General features: G+C 43.3%; 1 protein-coding gene and 1 long non-coding RNA gene across 2 annotated transcripts; both read left to right on the forward strand.

Moving 5' to 3' along the window:
* The first annotated feature begins 1,502 nt into the window (after window positions 1–1,502).
* Window positions 1,503–1,862, forward strand: LOC130117698 (uncharacterized). Its single transcript, XR_008810709.1, has 3 exons — window positions 1,503–1,543; window positions 1,656–1,740; window positions 1,839–1,862. It is a non-coding gene; the product is annotated as an uncharacterized LOC130117698 (long non-coding RNA).
* Window positions 1,863–2,244: 382 nt separating this feature from the next.
* macf1b (microtubule actin crosslinking factor 1b) lies at window positions 2,245–20,511 on the forward strand. Its single transcript, XM_056286970.1, has 30 exons — window positions 2,245–2,340; window positions 2,531–2,638; window positions 2,759–2,977; window positions 3,371–3,574; window positions 4,469–4,700; window positions 5,216–5,442; window positions 5,625–5,747; window positions 7,690–7,791; window positions 7,981–8,145; window positions 8,222–8,377; window positions 8,503–8,700; window positions 9,297–9,425; window positions 9,974–10,144; window positions 10,283–10,411; window positions 10,566–10,772; window positions 10,940–11,059; window positions 11,143–11,312; window positions 11,421–11,580; window positions 13,019–13,213; window positions 13,353–13,478; window positions 13,721–13,864; window positions 16,273–16,461; window positions 17,036–17,147; window positions 17,699–17,784; window positions 17,977–18,139; window positions 18,370–18,524; window positions 18,618–18,692; window positions 18,773–18,890; window positions 18,972–19,117; window positions 20,428–20,511. The coding sequence occupies exons 1-30, from the start codon at window positions 2,245–2,247 to the stop codon at window positions 20,509–20,511; spliced, it is 4,509 nt and encodes a 1,502-aa protein (XP_056142945.1).
* The last annotated feature ends 623 nt before the right edge of the window (window positions 20,512–21,134 follow it).

A 21,134-nucleotide genomic window follows, 5' to 3' on the forward strand; every position in this document is an offset into this window, starting at 1 on the left:
GTCCACCTAAACTTTCAGGCCGAACAAGGAGAGCACTGATCAGAGATGCAGCCAAGAGGCCCATGGTGACTCTGGCCGAACTGCAGAGATCCACAGCTCAGGTGGGGGAATCTGTCCACAGGACAACTATTGGTAGTGCACTGCACAAATCTGGCCTTTATGGAAGAGTGGCAAGAAGAAAGCCATTGTTAAAAGAAAACCATAAGAAGTCCCATTTGCAGTTTGCCAGAAGCCATGTGGGGGACACAGCAAACATGTGGAAGAAGGTGCTCTGGTCAGATGAGACCAAATTTCAACTTTTTGGCCTAAATGCAAAACGCTATGTGTGGTGGAAAACTAACACTGCACATCACTCTGAACACACCATCATCCCCACTGTCAAACATGGTGGAGGCAGCATCATGCTCTGGGGGTGCTTCTCTTCAGCAGGGACAGGGAAGATGGTCAGAGTTGATGGGAAGATTGATGGAGCCAAATACAGGGCAATCTTGGAAGAAAACCTGTTGGAGTCTGCAAAAGACTTGAGACTGGGGCAGAGGTTCACCTTCCAGCAGGACAACGACCCTAAACATAAAGCCAGGGCTACAATGGAATGGTTTAAAAAAAACATATTCATGTGTTAGAATGGCCCAGTCAAAGTCCAGACCTAAATCCAATTGAGAATCTGTGGCAAGATCTGAAAACTGCCGTTCACAAACACTCTTCATCTAATCTGACTGAGCTTGAGCTGTTTTGCAAAGAAGAATGGAAAAAATTTAAGTCTCTAGATGTGCAAAGCTGGTAGAGACATACCCCAAAAGACTTGCAGCTGTAATTGCAGCAAAAGGCGGTTCCACAAAGTATTGACTCAGGGGGGCTGAATACTTTTGCACACCGCACTTTTCAGTTTTTTATTTGTAAAAATTTTTTTTAAATCATCTATAATTTTCTTTGTACTTCACAATTTGTGTGCCACTTTGTGTTGGTCTTTCACATAAAATTCCAATAAAATATATTTATGTTTGTGGTCGAAACATGACAAAATGTGGAAAAGTTCAAGGGGTATGAATACTTTTGCAAGCCACTGTAGATGGACATGACAGAGTTACCACTATATGTACAATGTACAGTATCTACAAAATGGTTGGATTTATTTGACAGTGTTAAGCATTATTTGAATGACAGCCCACGGAAAGTTCGCAAAAATTTTATTCAGCAAGTCCCACACACTGATCTCCAAGTTTACACTTTATTTTACCTATTACTATGAGTTATACAAATTATACTTGTGTATAATCTGGGCAGGGCAAATATTAAAAGATGTTTAAGGTCAAGCTTATTAGAACTGTAAGAGCAAGTACATGTCAGTAAATTGTGCTTTTTTTTTGTGAATGGTGTTTGCAGGAGGGCAAGTATGGAGCTCATTTTACCCATGGCCCAGCTTTTTCAGGAAGGAGTAGATGGCCTACAGCAGTGGCTGATATCTGTGGAACAGTGTCTGGCAGAGTTACGCAACACAGAAAGAGTGATGCTGCGTCTCCCAGAGGCTGTAGACCGTGCTAAGGTTAACATACTTGAGCTTCAATATTGAATCAGTTTCATGTGTATGCCTAAACACCTCATTGTTAAACTAAACAAAGTTCTGATGATCTTTTTTTTCTTTTCTTGTCATACAGGCTGTTGTCGAAGAGATTAAAGTTAAAAGCGCTGAGCTGGGAAAAGTACAGCAATCGAGTCGTGAGCTCATGGAGAAGATATCAGGTAATACCCACAATTTAACGACAAACACATCCAGCTTTTGCTCATCCTCACTGAGAACATCCAGACTAGTGTTTCCTGTGATTGTTGGGTGGTTTCAGAGGAGGAGTCGCAGCAGGTGCAGGAGAAGACAGATGCTCTTTGTATCCGTTGCTCTGTGCTGAGTCTGAGCAGTCTGGATGTGCTGCAGAGACTGGAGCAGGCCCTGGAGGCCTCCAGCCGCTGTACCTCAAGCCAGGAGGACCTGCACCTGTGGCTGGGTCGCATAGAGAGAGAGCTTCTGTGTGCTGCAGGGGCACAGACTAATGCTGGAGATGCAGTATTATGTGCAGCTGAGAAACAAAGGGTAATGTTATTTTCTCTCACTGCAAGTATCATTGGATTTTGAAAATGTTAATATTCTGCTAACTGATTGGATGGCAAAGGTGGTAATGTTACCATGCTACCATAATGTTAACATGTGTCATGTTGCATTTATGTCAGCTGGAGAAGGCTGTGCTGAAAGAGATGGCCTGGTTCAGGGACACAGCGCTGAGTCTTGAAAAGTTGAAAACCATCACACTGGACTCAGAGCTCATATCTGAACAACTCTATGAGCAAAAGGTCAGGATTTTTTGCAAAAAATTCTTTCACAATTGAATTTAAGAAAATAATCTGTAATACAGTATGTGATCTGTGTAATATGTTATTTATATAGCGCATAAATGTATGAATACATTTATAATTTTGGAAATACTATTGAATGTGTGAATTCATTCTGATGTTATAATTTTTATTTTCATTTTCCAAACAGATTTTGGCTGTAGAGATTCTCCAACACCGGTTTAACATTGAAAAGATGGTTAAGATTGCTGAGATCTTGCTAACATACGGTGATGATGGAGTTACAGGAGATCTACAGGTATACTAGAGACTACATTGCACACAACATGCTTTCATAACCTGGGACTGTGACAATCTGACATTAAACCCCAATGAAGGGAAATTAAAATGTCCCTATTATCTTTATATCTCCATGCAGACGCCAGTGGAGGCTCTGCAGGAACAATGCAACACCACCTCAGCCACCAATGCCCACGTGGTTCTACAGCTTGAACATGCTCAGTCGCTTCTCCTGCAGTTCTCAGAGGGTCTCGCTGAGGTGTCGCCATGGCTACAAGAAACTCAAACCCTCATTGGCCAGCTCTCTCTGAGAACCATTAGCTATGAAGCATTCCGCGAACAACAGGACCTCTTACAGGTGGGGTAGACCCACCTCTTCAGACTGGAGTGTTGGCTTTTTGTTGTTGGCAACTGTTTTGTCCCATACAACAATGAAGTCTTTTTATACTTTAGAGTCGACCATCACTTTCCTGTAGAGTAAAAGCCTCTTTTGTTCATTACATTAGTGTAATCTACTTCCTGACTGGAGTTCTTTAAAGGCAGTAAGTTACAAAGACATAATTATTCCAGGTATTTCAAAATGGTTGAACAAAGTGGCCTGTTCACCCTTCCTTTACTGTTTAAATGGCCAAACAAAGCTGTTCACTATGTGGTCTCATAGTTTCTGCAAGCCACACATGATTTTTTTTTTCTTGAATGCAAAAACAGTATGTTGTCATTAAATCCATGCTCTCCAATCTCCTGTTCGAAGGGTCTGAGGGAGTCCATAGCAGAGCATAAACCCCTGATAGCACGGTTGTGCTCTCTGGGCAAACGTCTGTCAGAACTAAACCCAGCTCAGGGTGGTGAGTTCTGTCACAAGGCTACAGAGGCTGAGGGACAACACACAGCCATCAGAGAAAAGGTCAGAGAGGCTGCCAGTCTGCTGGAGGAGTCCCTTCCACGCTATACACAGGTGATGCTGCTAAGATAAAGGACAAAATGCATATAACAATCCACATCCACAGCTGATGTTTGCTGTTTTCTTTGCTTGTGTAGTGAACATTAAAATGCATAAAAATGGGCGTCTGGGTAGCATAGCGGTCTGTTCCATTGCCTACCAACACGGGGATCGCCGGATCAAATCCCTGTGTTACCTCTGGCTTGGTCGGGCATCCCTACAGACACAATTGGCCGTGTCTGTGGGTGGGAAGCCGGATGTGGGTATGTGTCCTGGTCGCTGCACTAGTATCTCCTCTGGTCGGTCGGGGCACCTGTTCGGGGGGGTAGGGGAACTGGGGGAATCGCGTGATCCTCCCATGCGCTACGTACCCCTGGTGAAACTCCTCACTGTCAGGTGAAAAGAAGTGGCTGGCGACTCCACATGTATTGGAGGAGGCATGTAGTAGTCTGCAGCCCTCCCCAGATCAGCAGAGAGGGGTGGAGCAGAGACCAGGACAGCACAGAGAGTGGGGTAATTGGCCAGGTACAATTGGGGAGAAAAAGGGGGGAAAGCATAAAAATGAACACAAATGAGGTGCTTGGGTGGCGCAGTGGATAAATACTCTCATGTCACAATACTGGAGTTCACAGTTCGAAACCCAGGTGTTGCCTCTGAATCCAAGCAGAATTGGTATTATTTATGGGTCGGGAGCCAGTAGTGGAAAGCAGGCTCTATGTGCATCCTTAATTACAGAAGCTTATGCCCTCCCTTACCACTGTAGGGGTCGTGCCGTGGTGGAGCCTTAGGAGAACAGGGTATTGGACATGGCTAGTTCGGTTGAAAAGAGGAGAAAATGCCCCCAAAAAACATATGCGCACAAACAAGCCACACACACAGACAACCTCACGTCATCTCTTGTTCCTGCAGCTGAATGAGAGGATGACGCTTATCAGAGAGTGTCTGGAACGACTACGTAGCCGCATGCAGTGTTTGACCTCACTCCAAGGCCTGACACCCAGAATCCAGGAACAGCTACAGGACAACAAGCACACTCTGGCTGAGCTCTCCAAGCTGGAGCTGGGCCTCAGCAGTGTCAAGGCACAGGCAGATGAGCTACTGGCTAACACCCAGGCTGCTGGCAATGGTTCCATTGGCAAAGGTTAACTCAGACATTTAAACCTAAAACATTTTTTTTCACATAAATGGAGATTCATGAATATAGATAACTGGCAGTTTGGCGATGGTCACTGTGGTCCTGGGCTTGATCAAGCCCCATTTGTACTGAGATTGCATTTTCTCTCTTTGTGGTGGTCTCCCTTCTCAGCCTAAACTAGGGACTTTAAATTGCACATTCTGTCTGAATAGAATGCCAGTGTTTGTTTGATGGCCATGTGATGGATTAGCAACCTGACCAGGGCTCCTGCCTTGCCACCCCATTTTAAACTGGGACTGCTTCTGTCCCCCTGTGACTCTGTAAAGAAAATGTAAAAGGCCAAAGTTGTTTTTTGTCTTTTTTGTATGATTTTTTTTAACTATATGATAAAACAACGACTAGATAATGCTTATACAGGCTTAGTGTGTTATTTTATATCATCTATCTTTCTGGAAATAATTTTGTGCAGGCAAAAAAAAAAATTACAGCTCTCACTGTGTCTATCTTTCTTTCCCCTCCAGTCATCCAAGAGCAGGTTTCCACCCTCTCCCAACTGTGGGATCACACCCATACTCAGGCCCAAGAGAGGGACCAGTGGCTGCTCAAACTTCTGGATCTCGCCGTCAAGTTCTGGAGTGATGTTAGTGATCTTACGACTGCACTCAATGATGCTCAGCAGGCGGTTCTGGACCTCAATGCCAGCCGGACTGACTCTGAGACCATCCGCCAGAGTCTGGAAACCATGCAGGTTGGTATGGAGGCTTTTCATATGACTTCAAAGTTGTGTCTCTTGTTTTCTTTGTTAAACAGTGGAGGGGGAACAGTGGAAAGACAATGGCGGGGACACATTCTTGCTATTAGATTTAAGTAATTTGTCCACTTATTGTAGAACATAGCCGTTAAGCAGTTATTCCTTCTTGTACCTCACAGACTCTCAGGGAGGACATTGACGGTCTGCAGGGAGACCTGGACACACTTGGCATTCTGGGTATGGATTTAATGTCAGAGTGTGGGGATGCAGACAAACCGGATGCCACCAAGAGCCTAGATGAGGTCAGTTTAAAAAAGAAAAAGAAAAAAGGAAAGAACAAATTATTCAAAATTAATTTTGGGTAAGATAAATCATCCTGTCCAACCAATAACTTTCTGCACATCTCATATCACCATGACAGCTCTACTGCACATGGAACAACTTGAGCAAACTCTGGAATGAGTGTCACCGAAAGCTGGACGAATCCTTACACATGGCCTTACATTACCAGGACACAATGCAGGTTTGTGTGTGTGTGTGTGTGTCTGTGTCCATGCAAGCATATGCATCTGATGTGCATGCTTTAATGTATCATGTGAATTTGAACAGGTATGGCAAAATAGCTAACAAAAGCTACATTTTCAATATCATAACCAGATCAGTGCCAACAGTTTGGCCACCACAGTACAGTTCTTTGGCGTTCTGCCAGTGATGAGGCCAGCCTTCTCTCTGTGTTCGCTGGGGGAAACAAGACTCTTATCCCCTCTAACTGGGTGTTTGACAGCATCTGTAGTATGTTGCCAATAGAGAACAAATGAGTTTCATGGTGTTAGCTGTGTGAAATAATTAGAATAGAAGAGGACCAAGGGTATGGGTGCAATGTATTCAGTTGTATATATCAGCACATTTTTCACACCAATTTATAAGCAAACTACATTCACTGATACTGCACACTTGGTGTTCAACCGGCCTCGATGCACTTAATGTCTCCCCTCTCTCTGTGTCCTTGCAATGACTCCTTGTCGCTGCTCAAACGCTTGTGGGAGTTCTGGGCAGTTCAAGAAACTCCACCGACTTAACCTGCAAACTCATATTAACACATGCACCCCTTCTTTGGTCTACCTTACTTTGGTCTACCTCTAGTAAGCTACTCTCTGTGCCCACTTCTAAAGCCTGGTGTTACCTGGGCCCAAAATGGTGGAACCAGATGTCCAACCTCTATCAGGGTTACAGAATCGCTTACATCATTCAGCAAAGGCATTAAAGCTTCATTTTCCGGACCTAACTTCATCCTTAAATAATCTCTAAACATGACTCTTAAACTGACTTGTGGCACTTTAGAGCTAATATGAATAACATCATATTATTGATGCGGGGCGGCACGGTGGTGCAGTAGTTAGCGCAGTTGCCTCACAGCAAGAAGGTCCTGGGTTCAAACCCCGGGGTAGTCCAACCTTGGGGGTCATCCCAGGTCGTCCTCTGTGTGGAGGTAGCATGTTCTCCCCATGTCTGCATGGGTTTCCTCCGGGTGCTCCGGTTTTCTCCCACAGTCCAAAGACATGTAGGTCAGGTGAATCGGCTGTACTAAATTGTCCCTAGGTGCTAGGTGTGTGTGTGGTGTGTGGTGTGGTGTGATGTGGTGGGGGGGGCTGTGATGGCCTGGCGGCCTGTCCAGGGTGTCCCCCCACCTGCTGCCCAATGACTGCTGGGATAGGCTCCGGCATCCTGTGATGCGATTGGGATAAGCGGCTTGGTTGGTTAATGGTTGGATGGATTATTGATGTGGGCTGTTACTACTGTGCCCTTCTGTTACCTGCATTTGACATGATAAATTCTCTTCTGGTGATATGTCAGTGATGGTGAGATGTGTCATTGTCCATCTATTTTGTAACTTGGTACCCCTATCATTCCCTCTTGATGATCTAAGGTGCACTTACACCAAATGCACTTTACATGACATACACTTTTCATTCTTACCTATAATAAGATTAACATTTTGTGCTCTATGATGTGTGTGTGTCACACCCAAATTCCTTTGGTTGTTGCTGACTCTTGTAAGTCACTTTGCATAAAAGTATCTGCTAAATGAGTAAATATAAGTGTAAAGTTATCAGCACAGAATTGTGTTCCCAGCTGCACATACCAGCACAATTTAATGTTTATGGAACAGCAGAAGCATGAAATGACAGTCTATTATGCTGTGCCACATACTATTTAATGTTTCCATGTTTTTGTTTCCAAAAGGGTCTTTTTGAGTGGTTGAAGTCAGCAGAGCTGAGCTCTACTGAGGAGTTTTTGGTAGGAACTGACCTGGAATCAGTCAGAGAGCAGTTGTGTGATCTCAAGGTGAGATCATACACTTAAGTACTCCCATACAGAGCAGTAAACACAAAAAAAGTATCCACAATTATCCAATAACTTGACTTTACTGCTATGGCTGTAGCTTTTTTGAATATTTATGCCATATATTCTTTCTCAGAAAACTATGCCTTATGTAGTTTTATCAAAAATATGTTATTCTATTTTTCTGTCCAGGAGTTTAAGCGTGAGCTCTATCAGAAGAAGATAGAGATGGAGAGCCTGAACCATCACTTTGTGTGCCGGCTGTCCCCAGGCTCTGAGCGTCCAGGCTCAGTCTCACCCCTGTGTGACTTCAGACAGCGCTGGGACAGCCTCGAATCTGAGACCGTCAACAGACAGGTGAGAATTTGGATCAGCAACATAAGTAGTTACTTTTTTTAAGTTAAGTTTATATAACGACATGTTCTTGATGCAGCATCAGCTGGAGTGTGCACTGCTGGGTCTAGGTCAGTTCCAAAATACGCTGGATGAGTTGCACACTTGGCTCTCACGTACCGCTGACCAACTTAAGGGGAGCCAGCCGATGAGTATTGACCTGCAGGTCTGTGAAATAGAGCTGGCCAAACACAAGGTTAGTGGGCTAAACAGGCTTAGCTTCAGCATGATTGTCTCTCTGCCAGATCGATGTTCCCTTTAATGTCAGGCCATGCAGATGTGGCAGTTCCTTGGTAAATCACCGCTTTGCTCCACCTCAAGGTCCTGCGTAATGATGTCATGTCCCATGTGCGCACAATGGAGTCTCTGAATCTAGCTGGCAGAGGGCTGCTGGAGGTTGGGACTGGGGACAGCCCCCATGGCCTGCAAGCTCGACTGGAGCAACTGAACGAACGCTGGGAGTTTGTCCGATGCGAGACAGAACGCAGACAGCTCGAGCTGGAGAACAACCTTAGTCAGGTAAAAAGAGAGAAAGATGAGGCAAAACTATAACTTCCTTGTAACTCTTTTCATCTTTGTCTACGTCGTGTGCTAATTTGTTTTCAACAAAGTAGCAATGTAGGCAACAGAGCAGTATATGCATTATTCAACTGCTACTACTAGTCCTTATCATTACCAAGACATGGCGCCCTTATGTGGCCATTATGCGCATGACAAGCAAATACAAAATGCAAAAAAAACAAAACAAAACAAATACAAAAACAAGATTATGGAAAAAAGACAGATTTTGACTCATTACCTCTAGTGTCCCAAAACTGTGACTTGGATCTGTTTGGATAAAGAAAGGCTCTTTAAGTATACAGTCATTATATAAAAATCCAAAATACTCCACATTAAGCTGTTCAAAGCCTTTATTCTAACTGACTTGACATATCTCAGTTTCTAACTGGATTGTCATATCTCAGATTCTGAGATATAGCAGTTAGAATAAAGGCATCTAAACTGATCATTTTAAAAGTGCTGTGTTGAGACATTCTGACACAGCACCATTTGTTTCATGATGCTTATTGTATATGGGTCCTTAAACACTTAGTTGATATTTGTTTGTACCATAGGTTCAAGATGTTATGATGGAGATCCAGGATCTTCTGCAGTGGCTGGAGAACACGGATCTGAGACTGTCCTCCACTAAAACAATGTTGGGGATGCCTGACTCAGCTAATGAGAGGCTTAATGCGCATCTGGTGAGACCAGCCAGCGCTATGAAAGTTTAAATTGTGGTGTGAGCAAGGGATCTGTTTTTAAAGACAATCTTTGGTGTTTTCAGAATCCCCTTTTTACTTTCTACCCAGCAAAATAGCATAATATGCAAACCCCAACTTCCACCCCCCAAAAGAGATATAAGAGCAGCACAGTGGCCCAGTGGTTAGCACTATTGCCTCACAGCAAGAAGGTCCTGGGTTCAAACCCCAGGCCATCCCAGGTCCTTTCTGTGTGGAGTTTGCACATTCTCCCCGTGTCTGCATGGGTTTCCTCTGGGTGCTCCGGTTTCCTCCCACCATTAAAAAGACATGCATGTTAGGGTTAATACTGCTGTCTGTACCCCTGACCAAGGCAATGGAAAGAACGACTGGAGTTGTCCCCGGGTGCTGCACAGTGGCTAGCCACTGCTCCTATACAATAGGATGGGTTAAATTTGTTGTGTGCTTGCTTACAATGACAAATAAAGTGTCTTTCTTTATATATTCTCTCTCCTGAGTATATTTTCTTAAAATGTCTCCTGATCTTGCAGGAAGTTTGTAATGAGATGGACTCAAAGCTTCATGCCTACACAGATGTGAAGAATGCCATCTACAGGATGCTAGAGAGCAGGAATGTTTCTCGGGGGTCCAGCGCTGAGCACAGCCTGTATATTCTGGAGCAGAAATGGGCGTCTGTTTACAGCAAAGTCCAGGAACGCAAGGTGGTTAACTCTTCATTCTTTTTCTTTTAGCATGTATTTGAGAAGTAAATCAATGCCTTCATCATCATACTGTGTTGTTAATCTTAAAAGTGTTTAGAGTGTTTTTTTAAATTTATTTAAATACTTCTATTCCTATAGGCTAAGTTTATAGAAGGATTAAGTCTGGCCAAAGAGTTCCACAGCAATGTCCAGGAACTTCTTACTAAGATGGCCAAGTGTGAAGAGTCCACTGGGCTTCTGCCTGGTCCGAGCTTTGTTCTGGATACAGTTTGTGCTCAGCTACAAGATCATAGGGTGGGTCTCGTTAAGAATTTAACTCTTACTTACAACCTGTGTGCAAGTCTTGTGTCTGTCTGCCTCAGAACCAAATTTGCATACACATTCAGAATTTCCTGTGTAAGTTGTAGTTTTGTTTACACAGACACTGGTGAATGAGGTGAACTGTTATGGGGAGAAGAAGACCATGGTGGAAAATGCAGGCTCCAGGTTGGCAGAACTGAGCAGAAAGGAAGACTACGATGTGATACAGAACCTGATTATGACTGTTCAGGACCGCCACAAAAAGCTACAACAGCGCACTGCAGAAAGAGGCAGGATACTTGAGGAGGTCAAAAAGAATGCCAAACAGGTATGAGTTCTGATCTAACAGAATGCACAACAGTTTGGTACAGTAACTTTTAATTGGTTTAAGTTGTGTTTTACTGTAATACGTTAAGACTATATTATAAGTAGTTCCATTGCAAGTGGAGCCCTTTGGAGGAAATGAAATTATATGGTAGTCTCTCAATTTTTCAGTTTTATGAATCATGGCGCCTGCTAGTGGACTGGATGAGTGAGGTAGAACAGACATTGGACACGCATAAAGAGATTGCTATATCACATGAGGAAATCAAAGAGCAACTTACTGAACAGAAGGTACAGTAGGAATTTCATGATTCTGGTTAAATGATATTTGTCTATGAGAGCTTTCATCGACACACTGCTTATTTTGTAAATAGGAGTTCCAGAAACTGCTGAGGTCTAAGAGGCCCATGTATGAGGCCACCTTGAAGAACGGTCGCAGCCTCCATGAGAAAGCTCGAACCAGCCAAGACAGACAGCACCTGGAAAACCTTCTGGCAGAGCTCAAAGATACATGGGATACAATCGGTGGAAAGTCTATGGAGAAGTATAGAGTCAAAACCTATGTTTTCACAAAGGATTTGGTGATAGCTCATACTTTGTCTGGATAAGTAATGAATTTTAATCAGTTTTGAATATGATTTTCTTTCTTAAGGCAACATAAATTGGAGGAGGCCTTGCTGTTCTCAGGCAGGTTTACCGATGCTCTCCAGGCATTGAATGACTGGCTATATAGAGCAGAGCCACAACTGGCTGAGGATTTACCTGTTGGTGGGGATAAAGACATCGTCAACAATCTGATAGACAAGCACAAGGTACACCCATTATGCTGTCACATAGATTTCACTGATAATTTACATATATGAGATTGATAAAAGGTGGCACAGTTGCTTGGAGGTTAGTACTGTTGGCTCATTGCAAGAGGGTCCTGGGTTCACTTCCAGTCCACAGTTTGCATTGGTTTCCCTCCATAGTAGATATGCATGTCAGGTGAATTGGAGTCTCTAAATTGCCCATAGATGTGAAGTGTGTGTGAGTGACTGTGTGTGTAGGCCTTGTGATGGACTGGTGACCTGTCCAGGGTGTCTCCCTGTCTACCCCCCAATGCCTGATTGGATTGACTCCAAACCCCCCCCCCACCTTAAATTGGATTAAGCGGGTATAATCAAGCATTGTATATGGGCATGATTAGTTGTGGTATGGTACAGTTGATAGGCAATGTAGTATATTAGCAATATGGTATCATATATGGGCCATAACAAGACTCAGTATAGTATGTCTGTGAATGTTCTCATTCATCCAGGTCATGGTTATCCAATGGAGTTGAATCAAGTGCAACTGGACTTGGTATATATCCGTGAAGACGTTTCGCCTCTCATCCAAGAGGCTTCCTCAGTTCGTGCCTTTCTGACTAGACCAAGCTAGTCTGACTGGCTGGTGATGAAACTCAGAATTTATCCTCTAGGAGTCGTCAGAGCTATTTATATGCGTGGCTCTTTGTGATCAGATGTTTACCAACGCCCGTCGCTAACAGAGCCATAGATATGCGTGGCTCTTTTGTGTACCGATGTCATGGCCGCACCCGTCATTATCGGAGCTATTGATACGCGTGGCTCTCCTGTGCTCCGACCGTTGCTGCTAAACAAATGCAAATCTATAGCTCCGATGGCGACGGGCGCGGCTGGACATCGGAGCACAGGAGAGCCACGCATATCAATAGCTCTGACAACGACTCCTAGAGGATAAATTCTGAGTCTCATCACCAGCCAGTCAGACTTGCTTGGTCTAGTCAGAAAGGCACGAACCGAGGAAGCCTCTTGGATGAGAGGCGAAACGTCTTCACGGATATATACCAAGTCCAGTTGCACTTGATTCAACTCCTTTGGATAACTCTGTATAGTAGTGACATACCTGTTGTGTATACATGCTTGCCTCCAATGTCCTGTTCCATTTATTTCTTCTGGTTTTTTTTCCTCTTTTGTTTTGTTTTTTTATGTTTTGTATGAGTGATGTATGCAAGTGCTAGAAGCTGCTGTGTACCAGAGTCAAACTCCTCGTGTGCACAGGCACACTTGGCCAATAAAGTTGATTCTGATTTTAAGTAATGGATGGATGGAGATGGATGTAAATACTGTATACAGCTGTAAATACTTTACACAACTGATCTACTGTATATATGTCAGATATTTCACTGTTAAATGTCTAGATGGAAACTACAGGAGCCATGCTAATTTTAGACCAACCTTCTTCCAGGCATTCCAAAAGGAGCTGGGTAAGCGAGCTGGGTGCATTAGGACCTTAAAGCGATCAGTAAAGGACCTGACCAGGAGCAGCACAGCCAATGCCCACTGGTTACAGGAACAGATGGATGAGCTGGAGGTTCGCTGGGAGGCTGTTTGTAAACTGTCAGTCACCAAGCAGGATAGGCTGGAGGTTGCTCTTCAGCAGGTACTGCTCAAAACTGAAATAACCTTTTTTTATAAAATGCTCAAAATAGTGTCTAAGCATTTTCCCACATGTTTTGAATGCAGAAGGATATATTGAAACACCCAATAGTCTAATCTATCTCAATCTTTGCACCTGCCAGGCTGAAAAGTTTGATGACCTTGTCCATTCGTTCATGGAGCGCTTGACAGTCGTAGAGAGAGTACTGAAATACGGGGTTGTACCTGAAGAGGAGGAAGGTTTGCTTGCCTTCCGCAAACACCATGAGGTCAGTCTACGAAGGTGAAAGCAAGGCCAGTTAAAGAATGGTAGCCTCTAGTACTTCAGCATATCAACTTGGGAGCTTGATGTTAGGTCACTTAACTAAATGAGAACTAGGACACTATTATGTTTGATTAAAAGACCGTTGCAGTACTTGTTTGAAATAGGTGTGGATGCTGTATATGAGTATGTGTGTGTGTCTTACAAAAACACTTTTATGACCATTTGTTTCCTTGCCCCTCCGTGTAGGAGTCGATATGTGCCTTGCATTCTCAGGAGATGGAGCTTGAGAACATCAGGTGTCTGGGTGAGGACATCTTGTCCTCTTGTCACCCTGACTCCATAATCACCCTCAAATCTTGGATCGGTGTCACCAAGACCCGCTACGAGGAGGTAAGTGTTCTCACACCTAAATGATAAACTATCTATTTTATATTGCCAAGAAATAAAACTCTGAGCATAAATTGCTGTTACATATACAAGACATCCTACTTGAGCATCCCAGCATGAGTTCCTATGAACTAGAATCAGGATTTCTTGGGTTGGGTAAATAGTTGGTTGACACAGTTATTCAGTTGATTTTGCGGTCAAGGATACACTGGAACATGTTGCACACCTCAAATGTGATTTCACGAGGGATGGAAAAGACCATAGCTGTACTGACCCTTTGCACGTGACGTCACGTCCCACTCGCAGGGAATATGAACGCCATGACGGACGGCAGAAGACGTGGGCGTCAAATTTAAGACAAGCGGGCACGTTAGCTATAGTTCGACTTTCGTTGTTTGAAGCCAGTTTTTATTTTACTTTTATGGTATGATGGTGATTTCCTGCTGTGCTGTGCAGTGTGCCAACAGGCAAGGCCTGAACCTGAACTGACCATATATATATATATATATATATATATTTTAACCAAAAATTATTCATTTTTAATTTAATTAACACATTTCATATGAAGAGGGAAGTATTTTTGCTCATAAGAACAATAAAAGTCTGAGATTTATGTGATATTTTTTAAGTGTTACCTTACATGAATGTGAGAAACGGTCAGAGTGGACATGAGAAAATGATTGTAATTTAACAAAAACAGCTAAAAATATACAAATTGTATATTTATTATTTAATTGTATTTTGCTTCATGCTAACCAGTACACTTTAATCAGTGGCTTCAGACACTAAAAACATTACTGACAGTGTTATTATGCCTCCTCATCGCCTTTGAATGTTGTGGACTCAAACTTAACACTTTCTATGGAATGACCCAAATGCTAGCTAGATGGCAAGACTGTGTAACCTACTATGAAATGGCAAGGAAAGTATGAGCTGCTTTTGGTTACAGTCGATTTGAGTTTTGATGGCATCCTAGGGGAAACAGGTTAAAAACATACACAGCTGGCTAGCTATGTCTTATCCTTTGCCATTATGAGGTACATCCCCCTGCTGTGAGCGTAGCACCGCGATTCTGTAACCCAACCAGCTACAAAGAACTGGTAAGCATCCAGACTTTTGTATGCTTTTAGGTCAGCACCTGTGTATGGGGACACTCCGTTGGTAACATAGTGGTACAGATCGTGTGGACTGAACTCGGACAGACTGGACGATTTTGCTAGATCCGTGAACACATCGGTAGGAAGAAGGTATGGGTCGGTAGCTAACCCTGCTATCACTAGCTTCTCCACATATCGCTCTTTGTGCCGTCCTACAAGGTGACTCACTTCACAGGACAACTCCACAACATTACTCTGACTATTGGTAGCCATCACTTAAATTTAAACTATAATAGCTACTCATCCGTCGCAATATTTTGTTTGTTTTTGTTGTTCGCTTTTGAATTTCCCGGTCTATCACTTATTGCCATCCGTTATGGCGCAGTCTCCCTCATCACGTGATAATTGTGACGTGTCTGCAAAGGGTGAATAGTGTTAAGTTTGTAGAGAACTGCAGTGTGGGAAGATGGCAGCGCAAATTCACGTTTTGCAGTGGCCTCACCCAATACTGGCGTGGGAAGATGGCGGCATGAATTTATGTTTGCGGCGGCCTCACCCAGTATGTCCATGCGGTGTCCTTGTCCACGTCTGCGTCTAAGTTTTTCTCCGTTTGATGGCTGGGAGAGCTGGCACTGGATTGGCTGGGAGAGGTTGGTCTGCTGCATCCTGTGGGCCCAGGGACCACGGCCCTGGCTGGAGCTGTGCCCAAAGAGGAAACACCGAGGGCGATCTGACAGGACGCAGAAGCAGGGCAGACTAAGTTAACTGCTAGCCCATGCAGACCAGCAGTTCCAGTGACACTGAGGGCGGTCTGGCGGCAGCCTTGCCTAGCCTTGACTATGTTTTTAGTGTCGTTATGTGGAGTGTGGTTAGGTGTGTCAAAGTTGTCTGGCTAGGAGAGCTAACATTGGATTGGCTGAGGGAGCTTGGTCTGCTGCATCCTGTGGGCCCAGGGACCACAACCCTGACTGGAGCTGCACCCGAAGAGGAAATACCGAGGGTGGTCTGACAAGACACAGAAGCGGAGCAGGCTAAGTTAACTGCTGGCCCATGCAGACCAGCAGTCCTGAGCTGGCGTTCGTTCTCCTGGACAGTGATTTTTTTTTTTAATAGTTTGGATGTATGTGTTAGTTTGGATATATGTGTTCTTGTAGTTCTTGTAGTTTTTGGATATGTGTTTTTGTCTTTGTGTTGCAGTGCTGTGGGCTGGGGGAAATTATGTTTCATTTCATTTCATGTGTGCAAGTGCATGAAATGAAATGACAGTGTTTCTGATTCTGATTCTGAACTTGGATGTGTCTGGTGTGTGGTCAGGTTCACACATGGGCTCAGCAGCAGGGTGAGAGAATCCAAACCAGCTTGGCAGTGCTAGAGGCAGAGAGAGAAGAAGTACAGAGACTGTTGGACTGGATTTCCTCAGCAGAGGAGGCCCTCAATCTCAGAGACCAAGAGCCGCTCCCTGAGGTCATGGAGCAGAACCTGGAGCTGATAGCACAGCACATGGTACAATGTTTGCATGAAAAGCAGATGTACTCTTATGTTGTGTTCCCACCAAATGCAAAGCGAATTTTCGCCTCGCTTTACATGCGCGAGTTTGATCGCGGGATCATTTGTTTTTATTCGCTTTACTTGCACGAGTTTGGCTACAGGACGAGGACACCATGACGTCAGTGATGTCAGGAGAATCTCAACGCTGATACGCTTTCACGACCCAGCGTCATGCGAATTTCTCACTCAAGTTGAATATTTTCAACTTGTGCGAATATGTGAATGACGCAAAATTCGCGTCACATTATTTGTGTCATTCGCATCGCCCAGCGAGAATACCCCCAAATTCGCGTCTATTCGCATCTTTGCATTGACTTCATATATGTAATCTCATCGCGTGAAAAAATTGCTTCGCATTTGGTGTGAACACGTTAGTCACCTAAATGTGATAAATAGATAATAATGTTAGTATTATTATTATTATTGTTTTAATCTGCTTAAAGATATGGTTGACAACCTACAGAGGATAAATTGAAAATCTGTGCCAGACTTACTGCACCCAGCCATAACCAATCCCTCCCTTCCACAGGTGTTCATGGGAGAGTTGAACAGAAAGCTGCCCGAGGTGGAAAATGCCACAAAATCTTGCAAACACAAGAGTGTCCCCAAACAAGTTTCTCCCAGCAAAAGGCCACTTGCAAGTATGTCATTGTGGACTTATTTTTGGACATAGTTAAACTGTTAAGTGCTGACAAAACTATCTAGTTAAAATCCCAGTTGTTTTTTTTTAAATTATTATTATTATTATTTTGACTTACTGCCACCTATGGTGATAAGTGGTATTAAAAGTTGTTTAACTATCGACATATTTGTTGGTAAAAGTATTTTAAGCAGTTGATCTGCCACATTTGCTTGCTCAGCATTTCTTCTTCATTGCTTCTTCTTAACACCCGCTGCTATCTGCCCTCATTTTCCATATCTGGCTGTTACACTGAGTACATAAATACAATAACAAACCCTTAAATGGGTAACAAATTAGAGTCCTGCAGAGGACTGTTTTTATTAATCCCCCCACTTCCACAACATTTGTGTTGGTTCCAATCCTGTTACAACTCTCTACTAAATATTAAAACAAGACATTTGTTTGTATGTAAATCTGGAGTTATAACTTAAACAGTATGTTATCTCATAACTCCACCAGAATCTGTTTTCCAAACTGATTTCAAATATGGATGTCTTTTTCTCCATCCAGAGAGAAGGAGCACACTGAAGCTCCAGCCGGCTGCACCCATCCCTTTGGAGCACCTTGACCCCCAGACCCCGCAGCTCAGTCAGCTGGTGAGCCACTGGCAAAAACTTTGGATCCTGGCTGTAGCAAGACAAAACCGGCTGGAGCAACACCAGCAGACACTAAAAGAGGTTACTGTTTTCCAAACAATGACTTACAGAATACAATAGTCACTGTCCTAATTGATTCTGTCCTTCAGATTGATAACTGATGGTCTTTTGGTAATTTATATTTATGGACAGATGGATGAGTTTGCAAACTTTGACTTCAGTGTTTGGCGTAAGCGTTATATACAGTGGATAAGCCACCTGAAGTCTCGGATCTTAGACGTGTTCCGCAGTATCGACCGGGACCAGGATGGCCGTATCAGCCAGAAGGAGTTCATCGATAATGTCCTCGCATCCAGTAAGACCTGCTTGCAGTCATTTCAGTAGCAATGAGACTCCTTTGCAGGTTGTTATGATATCACAGAACAGCAGCTTATATGACTTCAGCATCATGCTGACATTTTGAGATAAATAAATACCATATTCACTGTCCATCGGTTATAAAATTTAAAGAAACTGCAATGTCTTTGTGATGAATTTTCAGTTTACGCATTACAAAATCTTGTGGAAATCTTGTCTCTAATGTAGAATTTCCCACCAATGCTTTGGAGATGAATGCAGTGGCAAATATCTTTGACATGAATGCAGATGGCTTCATTGACTACTATGAGTTTGTGAGTGCACTCCACCCTAGCAGAGATCCTTACAGGAAAACACTAGATGCAGACCAAATCAGTGAAGAGGTATGTATGCCTAAAAGGAAACGTGAGTTTGATTTGTCAGGGCTAAACCATCCATATTGAGGGGAAACTGCCTCATTCTCATGTCTCTTCCAGCTCAGTCGGCAGGTATCCCAGTGTAACTGTCCCAAGAGGTTTCAGGTGGAGCAAATAAGTGCCAACAGATACAGGGTGGGTGAACGGAATTCAGTTTCTTAACTGCATTGTAGTGATACAATAACTACTAATGTCTGTTTTGTTGTTTACTACAGTTTGGGGATTCCCAGCAGCTTCGCATGGTTCGGATCCTGCGTAGTACCTTGATGGTGAGGGTTGGAGGAGGATGGACTGCTCTGGATGAGTTTCTGGTTAAGAATGACCCCTGTAGAGGTCAGTAAAGAATCTCTTTAGGCCAGAAGACTAAATACTGGAAACTATTCTATTCTAATCTATTCTTTTTTTCAACAACAGTGAAGGGCCGGACCAACCTGAAGATCAAGGAGAAGTACTTGTCTCCTGGAGGAGGTTCCTCTAAGGGCTTGACTGTCAGCAGATCCAACTCCAGCCTCAGTCTCTACAGCAGTGCCTCAGCTCCCAGCAGCCCTCTAACACGCAAGGTGAAATTAGTTTTAGTATCTGACAAAATATTTATTATCGGAGAGATGTCTGATTACAGAACCTGGGAGTGGTCAAATGATATCGTTTTATTCATATTTCAAGTGCATTTTTTATTAAATCCAGGGTACAAAATGCTATTTCGCACACACAAATAACAATTTGTTATATATTGCATGCACGATTTTGGGGCTTCATGCACATCAAATGCTATCTCGTGCATGGTAAATATTTTGTGCGATCATCATAGGGTTCCATGTTCTCTTGTTCTGATAATATTGTGTACAGATTGCAGTACTTTGAGTGTACATTAGGTTATTTGAAAGCATGCCCACAATATTATGTACTAGTACAAGAGTGAGAAGCGGTAACAAGAAGCCAGCTATCGCCTTCCTCAGGCCTAATGTTTACTTATTTGATAGCACGAATTGACAAAGCAGGCAAATAACTTTGTTATTTCAAGGCACTAGAGTAAAATTTGGTGGCACGGTGGCACAGTGGTTAGCACTATCGCCTCACAGCAAGAAGGTCCTGGGTTCGAACCCTGGGGTTGTCCAACCTTGGGGTCATCCCAGGTCGTCCTCTGTGTGGAATTTGCATGTTCTCCCCTGTGTCTGCAGTGGGTTTGCTCTGGGTGCTCCGGTTTCCACCACCATAAAAAAAAGAACAGAAAAAAGACATGCATGTTAGGGTTAATATTCCTGTATGTGCCCTTGACCGAGTTATGGCAAGACGAACTGGAGTTGGTCCCCTGGTGCCGCATGGCGGCTGCCCACTGCTCCTAGCAAAAAAATGTAAAATTAAATAAATATTCATGGATTAAGAATGATGTGGCAATGATCTGATATTTCATGAGCGTGATATGACTAATTTGTGGGCACGAAAAATAAAATGTGCGCTCAAATTACCCAAGATCTTTATTCCTCAATTTGGCCCACTCCGGGCTCCTTATCTGATACCAATTAACCTGATTTTTTTTTTAGGCTTTGCTCCGAAGAAGTTTCTCAGGTGACCGCTGCATTCGCCCGAGGAGCTCCATTGCTGCTTTGGGATCAGATTTACAGTTTGTCTCTACAGGGGAGGGCAACTCTAATACGTCCCCCTCAGGTCAGCTGCTCACTGAAGCCAACAGAGGGGCTGTCAGCATGTTAATGAAGCACACAACACCTCAATTCATGTAGACACTTTGAAAACACGCCAGTGAATACACAAAAGTGAAAGTGAAACATTCAGTACTTTCTGTTAACATCAGGAATGCTATTCTGTCCTTACGAGTGATTTTATTTTTTTGTTTTATTTTTATTCTTTGTAGAAGAAGCTGAGAGATTGCCCACGTGATCCCCTCCGCCCCGAGCACCACGTGTATACTGCAGTGGTGAACACGGACAAAGCCTGAAGGCCTATAAACACAAAGACAAACTGAAGAGAGGAGACAGCAGGGCCAAATTATAACGCCTCCGTCACATCTCAAAGTTAATCTACCATGAAAGGTCAGCCAGAGACGATGCTGGAAGGGTCAGTTATTTGGCTATGTTTGCCCAGAGCGTGAGACTCCTGCCTGATGATTTCCTTTGTATTGATATCCAGATGCAATATTAACATTTTGTTTTTCCTTAATGCCTTTTCTACAGTCGTATTTTGATTGCATAAACAGATAAAGGTCTGCATGGTCGCTTATTGCATGGTTCAAAAGATTTGAGTTCAAGTTCAATTTTCAGTTTTCTGAAAAGTCATTCTTGTGCCGAGATGAAGTTGAACTGTGCCAAAACAGTATCGACAAATCCAAGTCAGAGCAACTCAACTTCACATCCAAACAAAATGTCTTTAATTTCTCTGAGAAATCAGTCTAACTCAAACATGTATCAGGTGCTCTGCTGTGGACATAAATATAATGTGTCACGGTGTTATGCTGATGTGTTGCACTGCTGGTGCACCACTGTCCAAAATCGAAAAATGCCAAAACCATAAATAAGAGAAAGGTAACATGTACTGCATCTTTTGTAATATGAATTTTTTATT

The sequence above is a fragment of the Lampris incognitus genome, chromosome 9 (assembly GCF_029633865.1).
Source record: "Lampris incognitus isolate fLamInc1 chromosome 9, fLamInc1.hap2, whole genome shotgun sequence".
In the NCBI taxonomy this organism is placed as follows: domain Eukaryota; kingdom Metazoa; phylum Chordata; class Actinopteri; order Lampriformes; family Lampridae; genus Lampris; species Lampris incognitus.

What these genes read in the sequence shown, in the direction of transcription:
- macf1b (XM_056286970.1), top strand. Translation starts at nt 2,245, where the DNA reads ATGGCCTGGTTCAGGGACACAGCGCTGAGTCTTGAAAAGTTGAAAACC. An exon ending in AGAGGCTTAATGCGCATCTG is followed by an intron (nt 9,426 to 9,973) that starts GTGAGACCAGCC and finishes CTGATCTTGCAG; the next exon opens with GAAGTTTGTAATGAGATGGA. An exon ending in CCTTCCGCAAACACCATGAG is followed by an intron (nt 13,479 to 13,720) that starts GTCAGTCTACGA and finishes CCCTCCGTGTAG; the next exon opens with GAGTCGATATGTGCCTTGCA.